This window comes from Solanum verrucosum, unplaced genomic scaffold, assembly GCF_900185275.1.
Source record: "Solanum verrucosum unplaced genomic scaffold, falcon-dt-bn FXZP01000050.1, whole genome shotgun sequence".
NCBI classification, from domain to species: Eukaryota; Viridiplantae; Streptophyta; class Magnoliopsida; order Solanales; family Solanaceae; genus Solanum; species Solanum verrucosum.
This window is the reverse complement of record NW_026020020.1, coordinates 2,551,284-2,568,281: the sequence shown is the minus strand read 5'-3', so window position 1 is coordinate 2,568,281 and position 16,998 is coordinate 2,551,284. Positions and strand designations below refer to the sequence as shown.

The following is a 16,998-nucleotide window of genomic DNA, read 5'->3' as shown; positions in this document are numbered from 1 at the left end:
ACTATTACTATTACTATCTAAATCATTAACACTTGATTGTTTTTGTTATGTGCCTAACAGTTCTCATACTCTCTCTTTATTTTCTTTCTACTTGTTTTGATAAAAGAAGCAAAAACTTGCTACTGCTAAATTATCTTAACTAAACCTTAAAGGGGGGAAGATAACACTAAATAGTTCTGTGATTAAAATTATAGTCTCATTTAATTTATTGTTTGGTTGGTAAGTCCGGATACTTATCCTGTGATTAATAATTAGTGTTGGGATAAGCTATCCTTCCTTGGGTGGTATAGTAATCCCGGGATAAAATAGGTTAATGACAAAGTATCCCTTTAAATATAGGGAAAACTGGATGAAATATATCCAAACTTTGACTGAAAATTGCTACAACAATTCCAAACTTTGGGAAGGATCTTTTACCCCTGCACTAGATAATAGTGTATTTTAAAGGTATATATGTGTCCATGTGAACATCATAAATATTGCATCATTATAAATAGTAACTTGTCCACGTGGACACATATATACCTTTAAAATACATAATTAAATAGTGCATGGGTAATAGGTCCTGCTCAAAGTTTAGGATTGTTACAACAATTTCGGTCAAAGTTCAGATATATTTCGAACCCTTTTCCCTTAAATATAACTTGTTCTTAAAATTAGAGACTAATATTTTGAATACGACAAATCAAAAAAAAAAAATCTCAGCATAACTAATCTCATTATAATTAATTCCAATATAACTTATTCCATCGTAACTAATCTCATCAGAAATTGTATTCAAACCAAAAGACTCCTAAACATTTAGGATAGGTTACTAATTATGCCCAAAATTCATTTGTAAGAGTTGAACTTGCTTACCAGCTGACTTTTCTAGGACAAATCTTTGTTAACTTCTTGCTCATTGTATCAGTTACACACCTGAATATGGGGAAGCTAGAATAATCTCACAATTAAATGAAACAGGAGACAGACACTTGAAGAGTTTTGTATCCTTTGTTAGAGGACGAACTACTCTAGAGAACATCTCCTTGGCTAGCTTTTTCTTTCAAACACAAGCAAAACGACTAGAGGATCATCCATCTAGTCGAAAACAAGATACGAATCAATTGACAACAATAGCTATCGAAAGCTAAAACCCCCAATAAATGAAATCCAACAAACACCTATACCATATGATGAACTCTTAAGAAGAATCATTTCCTCTTGCAAGCAATCTATCAAATAAAGTCAAGCAACAATTGCCTTACCCTGACTCTCTCAAGAGCATCATTATTCAAGTAAATTTTCATATCATCCAACATAATCCAAGTCTAAAGGAGCTATTCTCCACTTTTATAGCCTATGCTTAATGAAATAATAATCTTCTTAGTCTTCTTAGGCATGATGACTTGTATCTTAAGAATAGCCACTTTTGCATAAGTGACCTCTTTCTCTGTGGTCTAAGTAGTCTTTCAAGTGGAATCTTCCATCCAAGCTATCTTTCAAATCTTGAAGGTGCCCCAAAGGCCTAGCTCAAGTGGCAAAAGGTGGAGGATTAGTGGCTTAGGTCGCAGGTTCAAGCCCCACACCATGCAAAGCGAAGCCTGGTATTTAAGTGGAGAAGGGTAGCGGGGCGGGCCCATTATCCACCGAGTTTAGAAGGCTGTGATTAGTCCGAAGGGCGGGTCACGGACGGATTTCTCGGTTATCAAAAAAAAACAAAAAAACTTGAAGTCATCGTGTGTCGACCTTCCATGAGCTTCAAGTGCCCCATCTTCATGATAAGGAGAGTATAGACTAAAGATGTGTACTTGAGCTTCCTTGAAGTGTGAAGAGCATGTTATTGGGCCTCAAACCTTCATTCCAAGCCCCCGACGTAGTGACTTGATGAGAAGCTCTTGAACCCCTTAGCTTGGCTTGGCGGGCATGGATTATAGTCTACCTCAATTCACCATTTTGAATCTTACACAAAAGGTTTTTCTGTATCAGCTCCTATGGAAGTCCCTTTGCAACTTCGGGGAATGCTTGCCTTAGTGCGCATTTGGACATAAGAATGGTGAACTTTGGAAAGAAGTTGTATTTGTTATTCAAGTTGAAAATTGTATTTGAAAATTGGAGTTGTGTTTGGACATGAATATGGATTGGAGTTGTTTTTGGATTTTTGCGAGTCATTTGGAATGAAAATTGTGAAAATAGCCTTTTGGAGTTTTCCGAATTCCATAAAGTTGTAACAATTCTATGTCCAAACAATTTTCTGGAATAATATTACAGAAAAAAGTGAAAACTATCCATGACCAAATGGGCACTTAGTTGGCTTCTGACATATTGGGTGAACCTTCCAGTGTTAATTATAAATTTCTAAAGACCAGCACATACACAAATGTGATGATTGACGGCTAGCATATAGTAATCTTGGAAACTTTATTCCTTTTTCTTGCCCAGTAAAAGTAATCTTAGAAATTTATTTCGCAAGAGGACTAAGAACTTTGGATTAAAAACAGCCAGAACTCTTTGATGTTACTGAATTTGGCATTAGTCAGCACTTCGCAGTGCTGGAGAATGGACTACCCTGAAGATTTCTAGGAGTTTCATAAGCTAAGAATGAAACATAAGAAAAATCAAATGGGTTATAGTTCTTTGCTAATGTTACAAGTGCCATTGGGTGGATGATTATGCCGGGTCCTTGATGAGTATATGAGTAGCCTGTAAACAGAAAGCTCTGTGGAATATCCTCAAGGAGGGCTCTAATGGTGAAGTTATGCTACAATAAATGTGGAATTATTATGACTGTGTCAGAGTTCTTTCTCACAAAAAAAAATTATGACTGTGTCAGAGTTGCAATAGTGTCCCATCTCATCAATTGGGAGTATTTATAGTATGGTCATGTGAAAAATCTCCTTAAGCTTTGTCTTGTAATGGGAAAGGATGACTTGATGAAACGTGACCAGGTGTCAGCTTGAGCCTGGTCCATTTCCCCGCATTTATTTATTTTAGAAATGGAAAGAATATCTATGTAGTGCAACTGATGCAAGTTACTCAGGGAGGTGCAATATCTTGTGCCTTTTTTTGTGTTACATTATTCTCAATTGGTTTTGCCATGTAATTTAGGATTATCGTATTCTTCTATGTCTAATTGAGTGGTTTCTTTTCTCTAACAGGTTTATGTAGGGCCAGTCAAGTTGCTGAGCTTTTTCCAACTGTATCACCTGAGGTTTATGTTAGGAAGGTCAGGTTAGAGGACTGCTGGGAAGTGGCTGAGACTCACTGCAGCTCCTTCTTCCCTGAATACTCTTTCCCTCTAAATTTTGTGTTAAGAATTGACAGGCTGATAGCAATGCTTTTTGGATTCTCCATCCCAAATGGATGCCAGAGAAATTGTCTTGTTGCTGTTGTTGGCAGCAGAGATGAAGAGGCTTGCTTATTAGGTACAGAAGAACTCAAACTTGGAGGATTTGATGGACGATTAAGTCTCAACAAGGGTTACGTGACTGGAATATTGACCGTGGATACTGTCGCTGATTTCCTTCCGAGAAAAGGACCATTGCGGCAGAGAAGGTCAGTTGTGTCTTGGATTCTAGTCAGGAATCTGGAGATATTTTAATAAATGGCTCTTTCATAAAAGGCTAGTTTCTTGCTAATCATTACTATCAGACTCATTCAACATCATGTTGGAAGGTAAACCATTACAAATTACTACTCCATATACAATTTAAAAAAGGTTGCGAGTTGGAAAGGTGGTCAAGTGGATTCAAATTTGTTTTAAAAAGTCAGTTTGAATCGTGTTGCAGTGCTTGCATTTCTATATTCTTCCAGATTAAAAAAATTACTGTTCAATTTGTCTAGGGTCATGTTGTTAAGGAATCTCTAGAGCTTTCTAATTGGTCATAATTCCAAAGAACAATACCAGTTTAGGCATGTTCAGGTTCTTTAAATGCTTAAGGATTGTAAATTAGTTTTTTCCTGTATGGAAATATGGAATACAAAATACCGTCTGTCAAGATATTCAATACACTGATGCTATTTGGAGTTGATCCTTGACCTGTACAGACTTTCAGTCATGGAAATTCCTGATGGAGCCTTATGAAGTGTTCTTTCTGTTCCATTCCTCAACAACACTCTCTCTCTTTCTTCTTTTGAACAAGTAACAACTTTGTAATAAGTTTTAAAAAAGACAACTTTGTAAACCAGTACTTAGGTAGTACTGAAAAACCCCTTTACAAAAGAAAAATTAAAAGGAAAAGTAACAAAAAGAAAAAAACTGAAGCGAATACGATCATAATATGAATAGGAAACTTCTAGGATTGCTTCTGTATCTTCAGAAAAGCTCTATGTACACCAAAAACAAAATAACAGAACACAGTTATGCTTGATCTTCTGTATTGTGCTACTCTTATCCTCAAAACATCTGGCATTCCCTTCTCTCCATATGGTCCACCATATGCAAACTAGAATGATCCTCCAATAGTTTCTGGTCCTTGCCCCAATTACAGCCTCCTTCTCAGCTAAAAAGATTGTCAACAATCTTACTAGGTGTTGTCCCAGAGATGCCTCTGAGATTGAGAAAAATCTTCCATAGCTGATCTGTAATTCTGCAATGCAGAAATAGGTTTTCCATTGTTTCAGCTTCAGGCCCACTTAGGCAGCAGTTTGAGGCTAAAGAAATGCCTCTCTTTATCAGATTTTCATGTGTTAGCACAGCCATATAACGCAAGCAACCTTATGGGGTATCTTAAGTCTTAACTTTCCAGATATGCTTCCAAGATTAGTTGAAGGTCCATGACTCTGTCATATTCATGATCTTATAACCTGAGTTGACCTTATACAGGCACTTGTTGAGTCCAGTCCACCACAAGCAATCTTGTCCATTCTGTTGCCTTGGAATGTTTCCAGATGCTTATAGAGTTCAGCCAGTCTGGGTATTTTCCAATCATTCATCAATCTCCTGACGGACAACTTCCAATCTTGAGATGACCACATCTCAACCACTGTCTTATTCTGGTGTTGAGCCAGAGCAAACAGGTCAGGAAATATATCTTGCAAACTCCTGCTGCCCAGCCATTTATCTTTCCAAAAGATTAATTTGTTACCATTATGTAGTCTGATGACAGCGTGTCTCTTTATGAAAGGCCGCAAAGCTTTAATAGATTTCCATATGTCACACCATAGGGGTTCTTGACCTCCTCAGTAGTTAGTAACCCAACAATCCAGCTCCCCATACTTCATCTTGATCACATTTTCCCCAGAGAGTTTGAGTCTCCTTGGATACCTCCATTAAGGCTTGCTCTTAATCTTCAACAATACTCCCTCTTTTGCTTATTGAGTGAAGTGATTCTTCTTCCCATTCCATAGTACTAATCAATAAATCAAGCTGGCAGAAATTGGCTGTAGATCTATGTCATAGAATAAGTAGTTAGCTATTTAGATTTTTGAGTTATCATCTGGATGAATGACTGTCTTAAAGGGTTAACAAATTGGTGTCCGACTATCTAAAGCTACTGCTTTTATGATTCACAGATACTGCCGAATCAACTTTCCAACTTTAGTATTGTTGATAGGTCATTTTAGAGATGATCTGACAAACTCATGATACATAGCAATAGGATAGCTACGAGGTAAGGATTTAAGTTATGATGACCATATTTGAGGTTACTTTGAAATGTAGAAACTTTGGAGATTAAGAACTTTTCAGTTACTGTGGTGCACTCTCTTTTTACTGACAAAGAGACTGACTCAGAAATGTGAAACCTATTCTGTTGTCTTCAAGTGTTGTAGAAGACAATCTAACAACACTAACAACAACAACATACCCTGTGTAGTCCCACACAGTTGGGTCTGGGAGGGTAGTGTGTACGTAAACCTTACTTCTACCTCAAAGGTGATGTAAAAAGGTTGTTTCCAATAGACCCCCAGCTCAAGACAAAGACAGACTAGGAACAGACATAATAGAAGTAGTGAAGTACATAGACAGTAAATAGTAACAAAAACAGCACACAGTAACATAGGAATATTATAACAAAATAATACTACAAAGAAACTACACGAAATAATAGATAGTCACATAAATCGAAGAACAAGAAACTACAAGAGTAATTCTACGACTACCAGTAAGGGCACAAGAGAAGGCACTCCTATCTACTAGAAGGTACGCGCTCGTACATACTAACCTTCTACTGTTATGCGTGTCCTCCACACCTTCCTATCTATAAGGTCATGTCCTCAGTAAGCTGCAACAATGTCATGTCCTGTCTAATCACCTTTCCCCAATATTTCTTTGGTCTACCTCTACATCACCTGAATCCATCCATAACCAACTTCTCGCACCTCACACTGTGGCATCTGTACATCTCCTCATCACATCCCCAAACTTTCTCAACCTCACTTCCCGCATCTTGTCCTCCACCAAAGTCACCCCCACCTATCTCGGATATCCTTATGTTTAATTCTATCTCTGTTGGTATACCCAAACATCCAGTTTCCTTTTAGCACTTGTAGCATCTGTTAGAAACTGGTAGTTCCTTTATATCAGACTATCCCAGGTGAGGCAAGCCTCATATAAAGCTGTCCAGGTGAAACAAATAACCTTAGGGACAGCTTGGTTCTCCAAATGAGTTTCCAAGGCCAGCCGTTAATCATATGATTACCGGAACCTGTGTAGATACCTCCACCATAATTCCCCCATTTAATTCAATCCACAGCCTGAAGGTTAAGTTTGCTTTACTGCAGTCTTGCATAAAGATCTAGCAACTCAATTATTTCCCAATCATAAATGCCTCTTCTGAATTTTAACTCCAGTTGGCCCCTTCCATGTATGTAGTAATGACTTGATTGGGATCTTGTGCTATAGTGAACAAATTTGGGTATTCAACTTGAAAAGTGGAATAGCCTAGCCATTTGTTCTTCCAAAATCTGATGTGTGCCACATTTGCAACTTCGAAGTGAATGTTCGATAAGACTTGTCTGCTACAAATATATACAATTTAGGAGTTTCTAGAGAAATCTTAATTTCCTAACATTAAGACTATATGTGCTCAAGTTTTGCAAAATTGAAGTGTGAATTATGATGCTCAGATTATATTTGAGGGACTATACGTGCTCAAGTTTTGCAAACTTAAAGGACGAATGCTGCTCAGATTATGTTTCAGGGATGATATGTGCTCAAGTTTTGCAAACATAAAGGACAACTGATGCTCAGAGTTGTATTTAGAGGGCAAAGATAGATTTATTCCTAAAGATATGGGATAATTTTTTTTTTTTTTTTTATGACAAGATATGGGATAATTTTGCAGAAAACTTATATTATAATACTAAAAAGTAGCTTTTAAGTCATAAATAAAAAGTCAAACTGAAATGACTTTTAAGTCCAAAAATAAAACTCCCCCTACTTTTGGTTTTTGACTTATTTTAAGTCATTTAAAACTTATTTTAAGTCATTTTTAACCTTGCCAAACACTTCCTAATTTATTTTAAGTTATTTTTTATATTGCCAAACACTTCTAGAAGTCAACAACTGACTTAAAAGTAGGTTTGACCAACTTTTAAGTCAATCCAAACAACCTCTAAGCAAGTAGCTCTTTGGCAACTCAAATAGCCAGTACTCTTCTTGCTTGCAAGAGAGTTTACAGTGTTTGTTGCGGGTTGTTTGTCTTAGTTATAAGTAGCGGTTACTCCTTTTGAGGAAATAAATGGCATGGATAAAGAACATAATTAAGAAATATAAACTTGGTAATGGATTTCGGAGATGAGCTTTGACCATTCTAGTGTTCTACCTTCTATATGTGCATTTTTGCAGTCATAGAATATTGACATAACATTCACTCGATGTAAAGTTAATGAAGCCATTGAGGTGTATCAGTCCCATACTGATAGCTAAACAACCACTTGATGAACACCCAATAGTGTGTGGCCTAGTGACGAATCAAGTGGATGTTAACCTTGGAGACTTGGGTTCAAATTTCAGTAGCGACAAAAATATTAGGTGATTTCTTTTCATCTGCCTAAGTCTTGATGGGAAGAGTCAATTGGTACTTGTATTGGTGGGTGGTAGCAGGTATGCAAGGGGATATTTAAATGCTGAGCAAGTTGGTCTGGACACCACCGTTGTGACTAAAAAATAAGCAAGGGCACCCACATGGAGACCTATAGTTCTTAACTTAAGTGTTACGGATTGAATATGATTTCTATCATAAGCAAAACATGAACAACTTTTTTCTTGATGACCGTGATGAACATGAATCATTTTTACAGGAAAGGGATTGCGTATATATCAAATGTTGCGGTACGGAGAAGATACCGTCGAAAAGGGATAGCAAAAAAGCTCATAATGAAAGCGGAGGCACAAGCCAGGAACTGGGGATGCCGTGCAATTGCTTTACATTGTGACACTAGCAACCCTGGAGCCACAAAACTGTATATAGGACAAGGCTTCAGAATCATCAAAGTGCCAGAAGGGGCAAATTGGCCTCAACCCAAGACTTCCCCAAATGTCGAGTTCGTTTTCTTGATGAAATTACTGGACGTATAAGAGAGTTTAGTAAACAATTGGGTGTGTGGTACTGTATATATGTATGTGTGAAATTAAGGGAATAAAGTATAGTTGTAATTATTGTATTAGTCTAGTTGAAATTTCCCCCTCACAAGTTTCATTTGTACACTAAGATTGCATGCTTGACATGCCAATGGTACTTGATTTCTTACAGAGTGCTAATATAATTTCCTCTGACTTGTACCAACGACACAAGGGCCCTCATATGCTCCTCATGGGTGCACTGTCAATTATATCCTACTTTCTATCATTTTCTCAAAATAGATATACATATATACACATGATCTTTTTCGAAGTTAACGGGTGCACGTGTACCTCCACTTCGGCTATGATTTTTTTCCACTCATATATCATTCTCATTCACAATTAATTCACAGATGCTGATGATATGAGATAGTATTACTCAATTTATTTGTAATTGTATTCAACTATTTATGTAGAAACAAAATTCCCAGTTGATTGCTTCATTCTTGTAATCCATTTTTACTAATTGGATGGTCATGTAGTGTTAATTCTGGAAAAATTAGAGGAAGGAGAATCATCTTCTCGAGAACAACAAAAAATAAAACTGAGGTTGCTGATTGGCTCATAAAATTAATCCTGTTATGAGCAAATACAAACCAAAAAAGAACAAATAAAATAATAACTTATTTTGCTATTTTTGTGATGAACAAATGAAATACTTTACATGCTTTATTATAAAGTTGAGTATGTTGGTTTGGAGCAGGTTTGATTAAAGAAAAAAAGTATTAATTTCATCTGATAGGAATATGTTAATATAACATGTAAAAAATAATTTCAGGGAATCCTTCGATTAAGTTTGAAGAGCATTAAGCATGTTCTGGCGTTGTCCACCACTAGTAGTAGATGAAGTACCCTACTAAATCGGGCGACCTACTGGAGCTGCTAAAGCGACAGGCTGAGTCTGCTGAAGAATGATTAACGCTCAGATTACACCACTTCCAATTCTAGGTGTAGACGATCGTTATCTAGTATAAAATTCAACGAAGAGTTGGTGTCGAACCCACGAAGTACAAATGTGATCTAAGCAGTTATAGGAATAGAAATTATCGAAAACATACAAGCAAGTCTAAGGGGTTGACAACGAATGTTAGATGGGGGGTTTTGATTTGCAATTAACAACTAAAACAAATACGAAAAATAGGGAAAACAACAATATGGAGAGGAATTCTCGGGATATGATCGATTATAGGCTAATTTCGCTATATGGAAATTACTAACGAATTGCTAAATCTGAGTGGGTAGGCTAGACTATAAGTGCAATAGCTTTCTCTCGAACAGCTACTACGATTCAAGTGAGTTCTCTCGAACCTCAACAAGCTTATCAATATAAACAGCTCAAAATCTTGATACATCTACTTTCTCAAACTAGATAGGTAGAATCGAGTTTAGGATTCACTCTCTCGAGTTGAACCCATAATCAACCCAACAACTACAATCATTAATCAAAAGCTTTGGTTCTAAAACCTCTTTCTCAAGCAAGCCCAGAACTCTAATTTAGAATTGCAATTGCAACTACAATTCATAGATTAAAACACAGCTAATGATTAAATCCACTTCAATTAAGCATTTAAATCAGTAAATAACAATACCCATAAGCTAATTCAACCCATAATCACATGATCACACCCCAAGAATTGGGGTTTTAACTAAGCATCATAAAAAGATAAAAACAATTACCAACTAGATTAGCCATCAGCTAGGTAAAAGTCTCCAAGCTTTTACAATGCTCCAAATTGATTAAGTTCAAAAACCCACTTGCAAATCCTCAAAATTAAGCTTAGAAATCTTCAAAGTCTACTATGGAAACTCAAAAACTAAGAGAAAATTCTAACTCTCTAACTTGGGGATCAAAACTCTGGAAGAGCACCCTCAAATTTCATTTAAAATTTCAATTTATAGTTGCCCAATTTTTGGCCTGAAAGGTCATTGGGCGGAATAAGTTGCGCCTCGCCGAATAGGTCGGCGATCCGCCCTTCGCTCCCTTCCATCGCCAATTTGTATTGGCCACCAGTCCTCCAGGTTCTGTAACTTTGGGTGATCAAGGTTGTCATCGCGAAGTCATTCGGTGATTCGCCGACTGCCCATTCCTATCGCCAAGTTGGTTCTTCACCCGGGCTGGCACGCTAGAACTTTAGGCGAGCTACGGAGCCACTCGGCGGTTCGCCGAGTGGTCTTGGGGATCACCAAGATCACTTTTCTTCACTTCTTCAGCTTGTTAGTTCCTTTTTGCCCAGTAATGTCCTTGCCTTGCTCCTTAGCCTTCATAGCTGCAAATCAACACTTTAACATCAATTTAGAGCATAAAATAGGCATTTGAGGACACTTCTACTATAAAAACAAAGCCCTAAATGAGTCAAAATCTCTGACTCATCAAAGAACATACTTGCCCTTACCTGAGGCCGATGGACAATCCCTCAATCTATTACTTGTCTTGCCACACCTGAAACATCCATCACTATCGGCCATACATTCTCCTGGGTGGTTCTTATAACCCTTCTGACAAGTTGGAAAGTGCGACTACTAGTGACACTGCCATAGGACTTAGAGAATCATATCTAAACATGGGCACTAGGCCACTATCAAAGGATAGAATTGGACCTGAATACTTCTGACGAAACTAAAAGCAATTACCACCGCCTCATTTTTAATGAAAGTAGTCCACACTGTCTGTTTTAGCCTTCTTGTTTTCCCTAACACTTTCATTAACTTTCTCTTCTTCGATCTGTTGGGCATGAGTCATCAAAAAAAAAGAAATATCTCTCCTTAATCAACATCGCAATCCTACACTCTTTCACCACAGTCTTTTTTTCACCAGAGACAAACTTACTCATGCGCCCCCAGAGTCGACCACCATAGTTGGAGAATACTTAGAGAGTTGAGTAAACTTCAAAGAATACTTCTTCACTATCTTATTCCCTTGCTTCAGATTGATGAACTCCTGGACTTTAACTTCCCTCAACTCAAGTGGAAAGAACCTATCCAGAAATGCAACCTCAAACTTTTCCCAAACCACTAGGTCTACATTAATAGCCCTATCATATTTCCGATGTTTGTACCAAATCTGAGCCACTCTTTTCAGCTAGTAAGCGGCAAAGTCTCCACTCTCAACTGGAGTGACACCCATAATCTTAGTAATCTTCTGGATGCCTTCAATCAACTCTTGTGGATCCTCCTCCACCTTCGAAACGTGAAACTAATTAAGGTTCATCAGAGTGAAACTCCTGACTCTAGCTACGTTTGTATTTCCATTCGGAATTGGATAGGGCCTCAACATGCCAATTGTCCTTAGAAGTCATGGTCTGGGCTAGTACTTGGAAAGCAGCCCTAACCTTGGCATGAGAGACTTGCTTAGCCAATGGTTCTATAGGAGTTGGTGGTGCTGGTTAGGCCCCATTCATGTTCCTTCTGAGGTACGCTCTTCCGGGAGGCATGATTTTGTAAACGTGTAGAGTACAACTTAGAGATAAGTTGATTAGAGTTCACATTCTTTCACACGATGAGAATATGAATGAAGTGAAGTATTTCCTGAAATGTTTCATAGCCTCCTAATAATAGATGTGACATGATTTACACCCATGAACAAAATTCTGCTTAACGCGACTTTTAGACAAGGACACTTGAACCAGATGCTCTGATATCAAGTTTGTCACGATTCGAGACTACCCCTAATCGTAACACGGTGCTTAGAGCCACACGTGACCCCAAGCTAACCTAATGGTCTAGCATGACACTAGAGTATACACAAGCAAATATCTGAAGATAACTGAAATACTAATGCAGAACTAAAATTGAAATAGTTTATGAAAAATCAAATAGATAAATGTCTGAATAAAATATAAGTTGAAACTAAACCAACTATCTAAAACCATCTACTAAGGTGATTTGCTAGGACAAACCCTTAGCTAATTATAAATGTTTGAAACAAACATAGAAATATCGAATGAAGTAATAAGATCGCCCTCGAAAGATGAGGACTCACCAACACGTACTATTGAGCTGACCAGAAATTTGTACTAATTGCAACTGGAAGTTGAACATCTGAACTAATATTATTAAATAATATAGGAAGAAAGTATGCGGTTAGTACTTCAAATGTACTGAGTATGTGAGACATACATGATAAAATAATAATTGAGTATGCTGGACTGAAATGACATAAGTTGATGCATTGACCAAGTAAATAACATGAATTTCTGATTTTAAAAAATGTACTTAAATGACTGAATGTTTGGTCATGCAATAACTAAAAAACTGAACTGTGGAAGATACTAAGACCGACATATAACCATATAAGTTACTATATAGAGTTTGATGTTTAACCCTCGTCAAAAAGGTCTAATACTCATTTCCCCAAGATATAAAGGTTGGTCTGAGTTAATGTGGATCCACTAAGCTAATTTAAGTAAAAAAATAAGGAGTCAGGCCTCAACTAATGGGTGACCCTAAAAATCCTATGGTGACACATACTTCTGGGACATAAAAATTGCTACTAAAAGTCTCATTCCTCAACTAATAGGTGAGCCTTTATCCCAAGGTCCGCTCGATGCAGTAAACTTCCTACGAAAACATGCAAATAATATAAAACAGTAATAATATGATAATATTGAATTATACTGATAAACTGATAATCAATTGAGTAAGTCATGCGTGTTGATAAATTGATAATCATGCTGGAAGATACTTTATTTGAAAGCATCTTAAATTTATGAAATCTAATAATCTGAAACATACATATGAAAGATCATAAATTTGAGACATGAAAATACTTTAACTCTGAGGGTTCATGAAATATATTTAACAATACGAAATTATAAGTAAAATTATGCAAGTGAAGGTTATTTAGAAAGAACCAAATTACATTGAAAATACATGCTAATCATAAAATCTTAGATTTTTGTAGAAATCATAGACTAAGGAATTGAGGTTTCTTTGGGACTCAATGGGTGATAAAATACCCATTTATGAAATTACACATACTTGAAATGGAAGCATAGCTTGAAACCTTGAACTTAAGCTTGAAGAGAGGAACCCTAGTTTCTGCTTGAGATGATTCTTGAATAAAGAGGAATTTAATTTTGGAAGTTATGCATGAGAGGGGAGGGTTTAGGTCAATAATTTTTCCTTATACCCACTTAGAATAGGTTAAAACGATATAGTTTAGGTAAAACATTCTTGCCTAGAAACTGACATCGGGAGCTTCTATGAGGGCATCTACAATCCGTGGTTCCTTCTCCGGATTGTATATCCCTGCCATAGAAATCAAAGTAAATTTCTGAGTTTTTGAACATTGATTCTACGAGACCCTTTTACGGAACGTAGATCCATCTACGAGTCGTAAATGTGGTATGTGAGGCCAAAAATAAATATTTTTAATCATTATTTGTTTCACATTTAATATTTGTATTTGTCCCTTTTTAGCATGAATTTTATGGATTGTGCTAAATAGTATATTTTATTTGTAGGATTAAATTGATATGAAGATGAAGAGATTTGGGGCCAAAACGAATTAAAGATGAAAGATTATTGAAGAAAATCAAGCAGACAACTTAATAAATTAAATTGAATATAATAATATATAATATATAAAATATAAAAATTGCTGTTGACAAAAGAATTTAATTTGAAGTAGCACAATCACATTGTCCACGTGGCAGCAAGTGAAGGAAGAGGTGCAAATTGTTAATTGTGGAGGCGGCTACAGTTTAACACGGAACCAATTTATTTTGGTTTTGGGTTCCCAATTTGTTTTTGACTCAATTTTTTTATTTAAGATTTTCTAGATCTATAAATACTCCATAAGAACAATTATTATGGAATGATATCAATCAAATACAAAGTTGTCATACTTTAGGTTTCTTTTTCTTCTTTTGTTAGACATTAGTAGCAAAAGACCTTTTATGGGGCTGTAAATACGGATAGTTATTGAACATCAATTGTTTTGAATTAATGTTGGTTATTGTTAAATTACTTTTGTATTTTTGTTTTAGTATTTCATGCTTGATCACCATAGAGATAAATATATTGTTTATTCTTGAACTCGAGAGACGAAGAGGTAGATAGGCCAAAGAATACAAAGAGCTCAATCTCTCTTGCATATCACTTGTTCAGATTCATGTTCAAGATTGACACCCGAACGAACACCGGGCTTAGTTACGAAACATGATGAAATATAAATGTTCGCCAATTAAGTTCTGTCTATCCCCGCTCAACGATGTAGTTAGACAGTCAATTGGAGTAGGCGATTAGAGGTCGAGAGATCATGATCATAAAATCAACCCTCTAAATCAATAACTTGATAACCGTAGTTAATTCATGCATGAGGTGTACATGAAACCTCTGCATCCCTGGAATTATTCCACTTAATATAAGTAAATTTATTATTTTATTCTTGCATTCTTAGTAGATGTGTCAAATGGGTGGGTTGGGTTGAAATTGGAGATATTAAAATGGGTTGAAATAGAAATTGGGTTGGGTTCTGACCCACCCAAGTTTACTTTGGGATCAAATGGGCTTAAAAGCGGGTTGGGTCTTGACCCGTCCAATTTGACCCGCTTAATCTCTATAATTTTAATATTTGTTATTTAAGTTTTATAACCACAATTTGAATTTCAACTCAAGAAAATTTTAAAAAAGAAGTTACAAATGGATAGATAAATCCTAAAAGATATAAAGTAGTTAGTAATTCATACCTTCAATATAGTAACATACATTACATCAATGAAAATAAAAGGTCTTAAAACAGGTTGAAATTGGAGATTAAATTGGGCTCAATTGAGGATTCTCTTAAAATGAGTGAAGACTTGATGAATTGAGATTGAACCCAATTCAAATTATCTTGAGCCCAACCCTTAAAATTATGGGTGGGTTGGGCCGGTTACCTATAGTTGGGTTCATTTTTGACGCCCCTAATTCTTAGTTTTCAAATATAAATTAAACTCTTTGCTACGCATGAATTAATAATTAGACTAGTATAATTTAGTAAAATAGTTAATCGAAAAGTCCTTTGGGTTCGATAATGTAGCTCTTTTAGAGCCACTATATTACTTGCGCGACCACGTACACTTGTATGTGCAATTGGGAGCAACACAGGACTTTGGTCCACTGAGCCATTTACGACCCATGAACGTGTTTATGATCCATAGATTCAGCTTGTACTATTCAAGTGAAAATCATGTCTCTAAAGATGATTTACGACCCATAAAAGGGTTTACGAGTCGTAAGCCTAACTCTTAAATCTCAGTCTATTTTTTCCTATTTATTAAGTTGATCTACGAGCTTCATATGTGGCCTTTGGTTTCATCAACACTCCATAGATGTTGCTCGTAAATATAAAAAAATATGTAGACTTCAGATCTTCTCTAAACTTTCAAGGCCTAATTTGGACTTAGGACTTCTGGGTGTTACACCTGACATGTGGTTCATTTTGGTTCTTCGAGGTGCCTTCACCACCGTTTGAGTTCGGTGTCGACCGTTTAAGTTGTGGAATACTTTTAGTATTAGCTAGTGTTATTCTTAGCACTTATGTGTTTTCATTGTGCTTATGATGGTCTGGTTGGGTTATTTACTTTTCAATTGTACATGAGTGTACCTTTTGGGCTTATGAGTCCAGTTAGGGTATAGATAGTTGATTTACTTTACTACTTCGTTCTTTCTAGACTTGTGTGCTATATGGTTAGACTTTTCGTTATTGCTTCATTCATTTGACCTCTAGTTACCGTTACTTTCTCACTTTTCATATTGTTTTTACTTTCCAAGCTTAGTTGGTCTATGATGCTTATTGGGTACCTATTGTTTTGGTACTCATGCTACAATATGTATCTATTTTCTTGATGCAAATCTGAGCGACAACCGATAGCGGTGATTCTAGCATAATTGCAGAGATCTTCAAAGATTGAGGGTAAGTTGATGGCGTCCTAGTTTGACTTATCTCCATCTATAGATAATTTTTAACTAGTGTTTTGTATTCGAGACAAGTCTGTACTTTTTGGTCCACTTTTGGAACTTGTACTCTTGTAGTAGGTTTATACCTTTGTCCACCAGATCATGGGATTGGATCATGTATTCTTGCTTTTGTATATATTGATGTTGTTTCTAATTTCTGTAGTACGTCCTTTATATTACTCTAAATTTACTGTTGGTTATTGATTTTGGCCATGTCGGTTTCTTGTCGTTTCGAAATATAGGTTGGCTTACCTATTGGTGGGTTATGGTAGGTGTCATCATGACGTGAGATTTCAGATATAATGTACATTGGCAAAGTAATAATAAGTTGATGAAATCTGTTCTCAATTTAGAGATTGATGAGACACTTTTATAAAAGCTTATAAGTTTTCATGTGTAAATCCAACATGAATTTTATGTTAGTGCATGAAATAAGTTAAGTGAAAGTCTAAAGGAAGTAATCAATAAATTAAGTTATCAATAATTTGATTTAATTGATTAACCTTGATATA

At 36.2% G+C, this 16,998-nt stretch overlaps 1 protein-coding gene across 1 annotated transcript in view; it reads left to right on the top strand.

Moving 5' to 3' along the window:
* LOC125821036 (uncharacterized) overlaps window positions 1–8,708 on the top strand; it is an 8,902-nt gene extending 194 nt beyond the window's left edge. The window contains exons 2-3 of the mRNA XM_049500466.1: window positions 3,138–3,534; window positions 8,224–8,708. Of these exons, the coding sequence (XP_049356423.1) occupies window positions 3,138–3,534; window positions 8,224–8,500 (674 nt within the window). The 3' untranslated portion in view covers window positions 8,501–8,708. The remainder of the gene's footprint in view (window positions 1–3,137; window positions 3,535–8,223) is intronic.
* The last annotated feature ends 8,290 nt before the right edge of the window (window positions 8,709–16,998 follow it).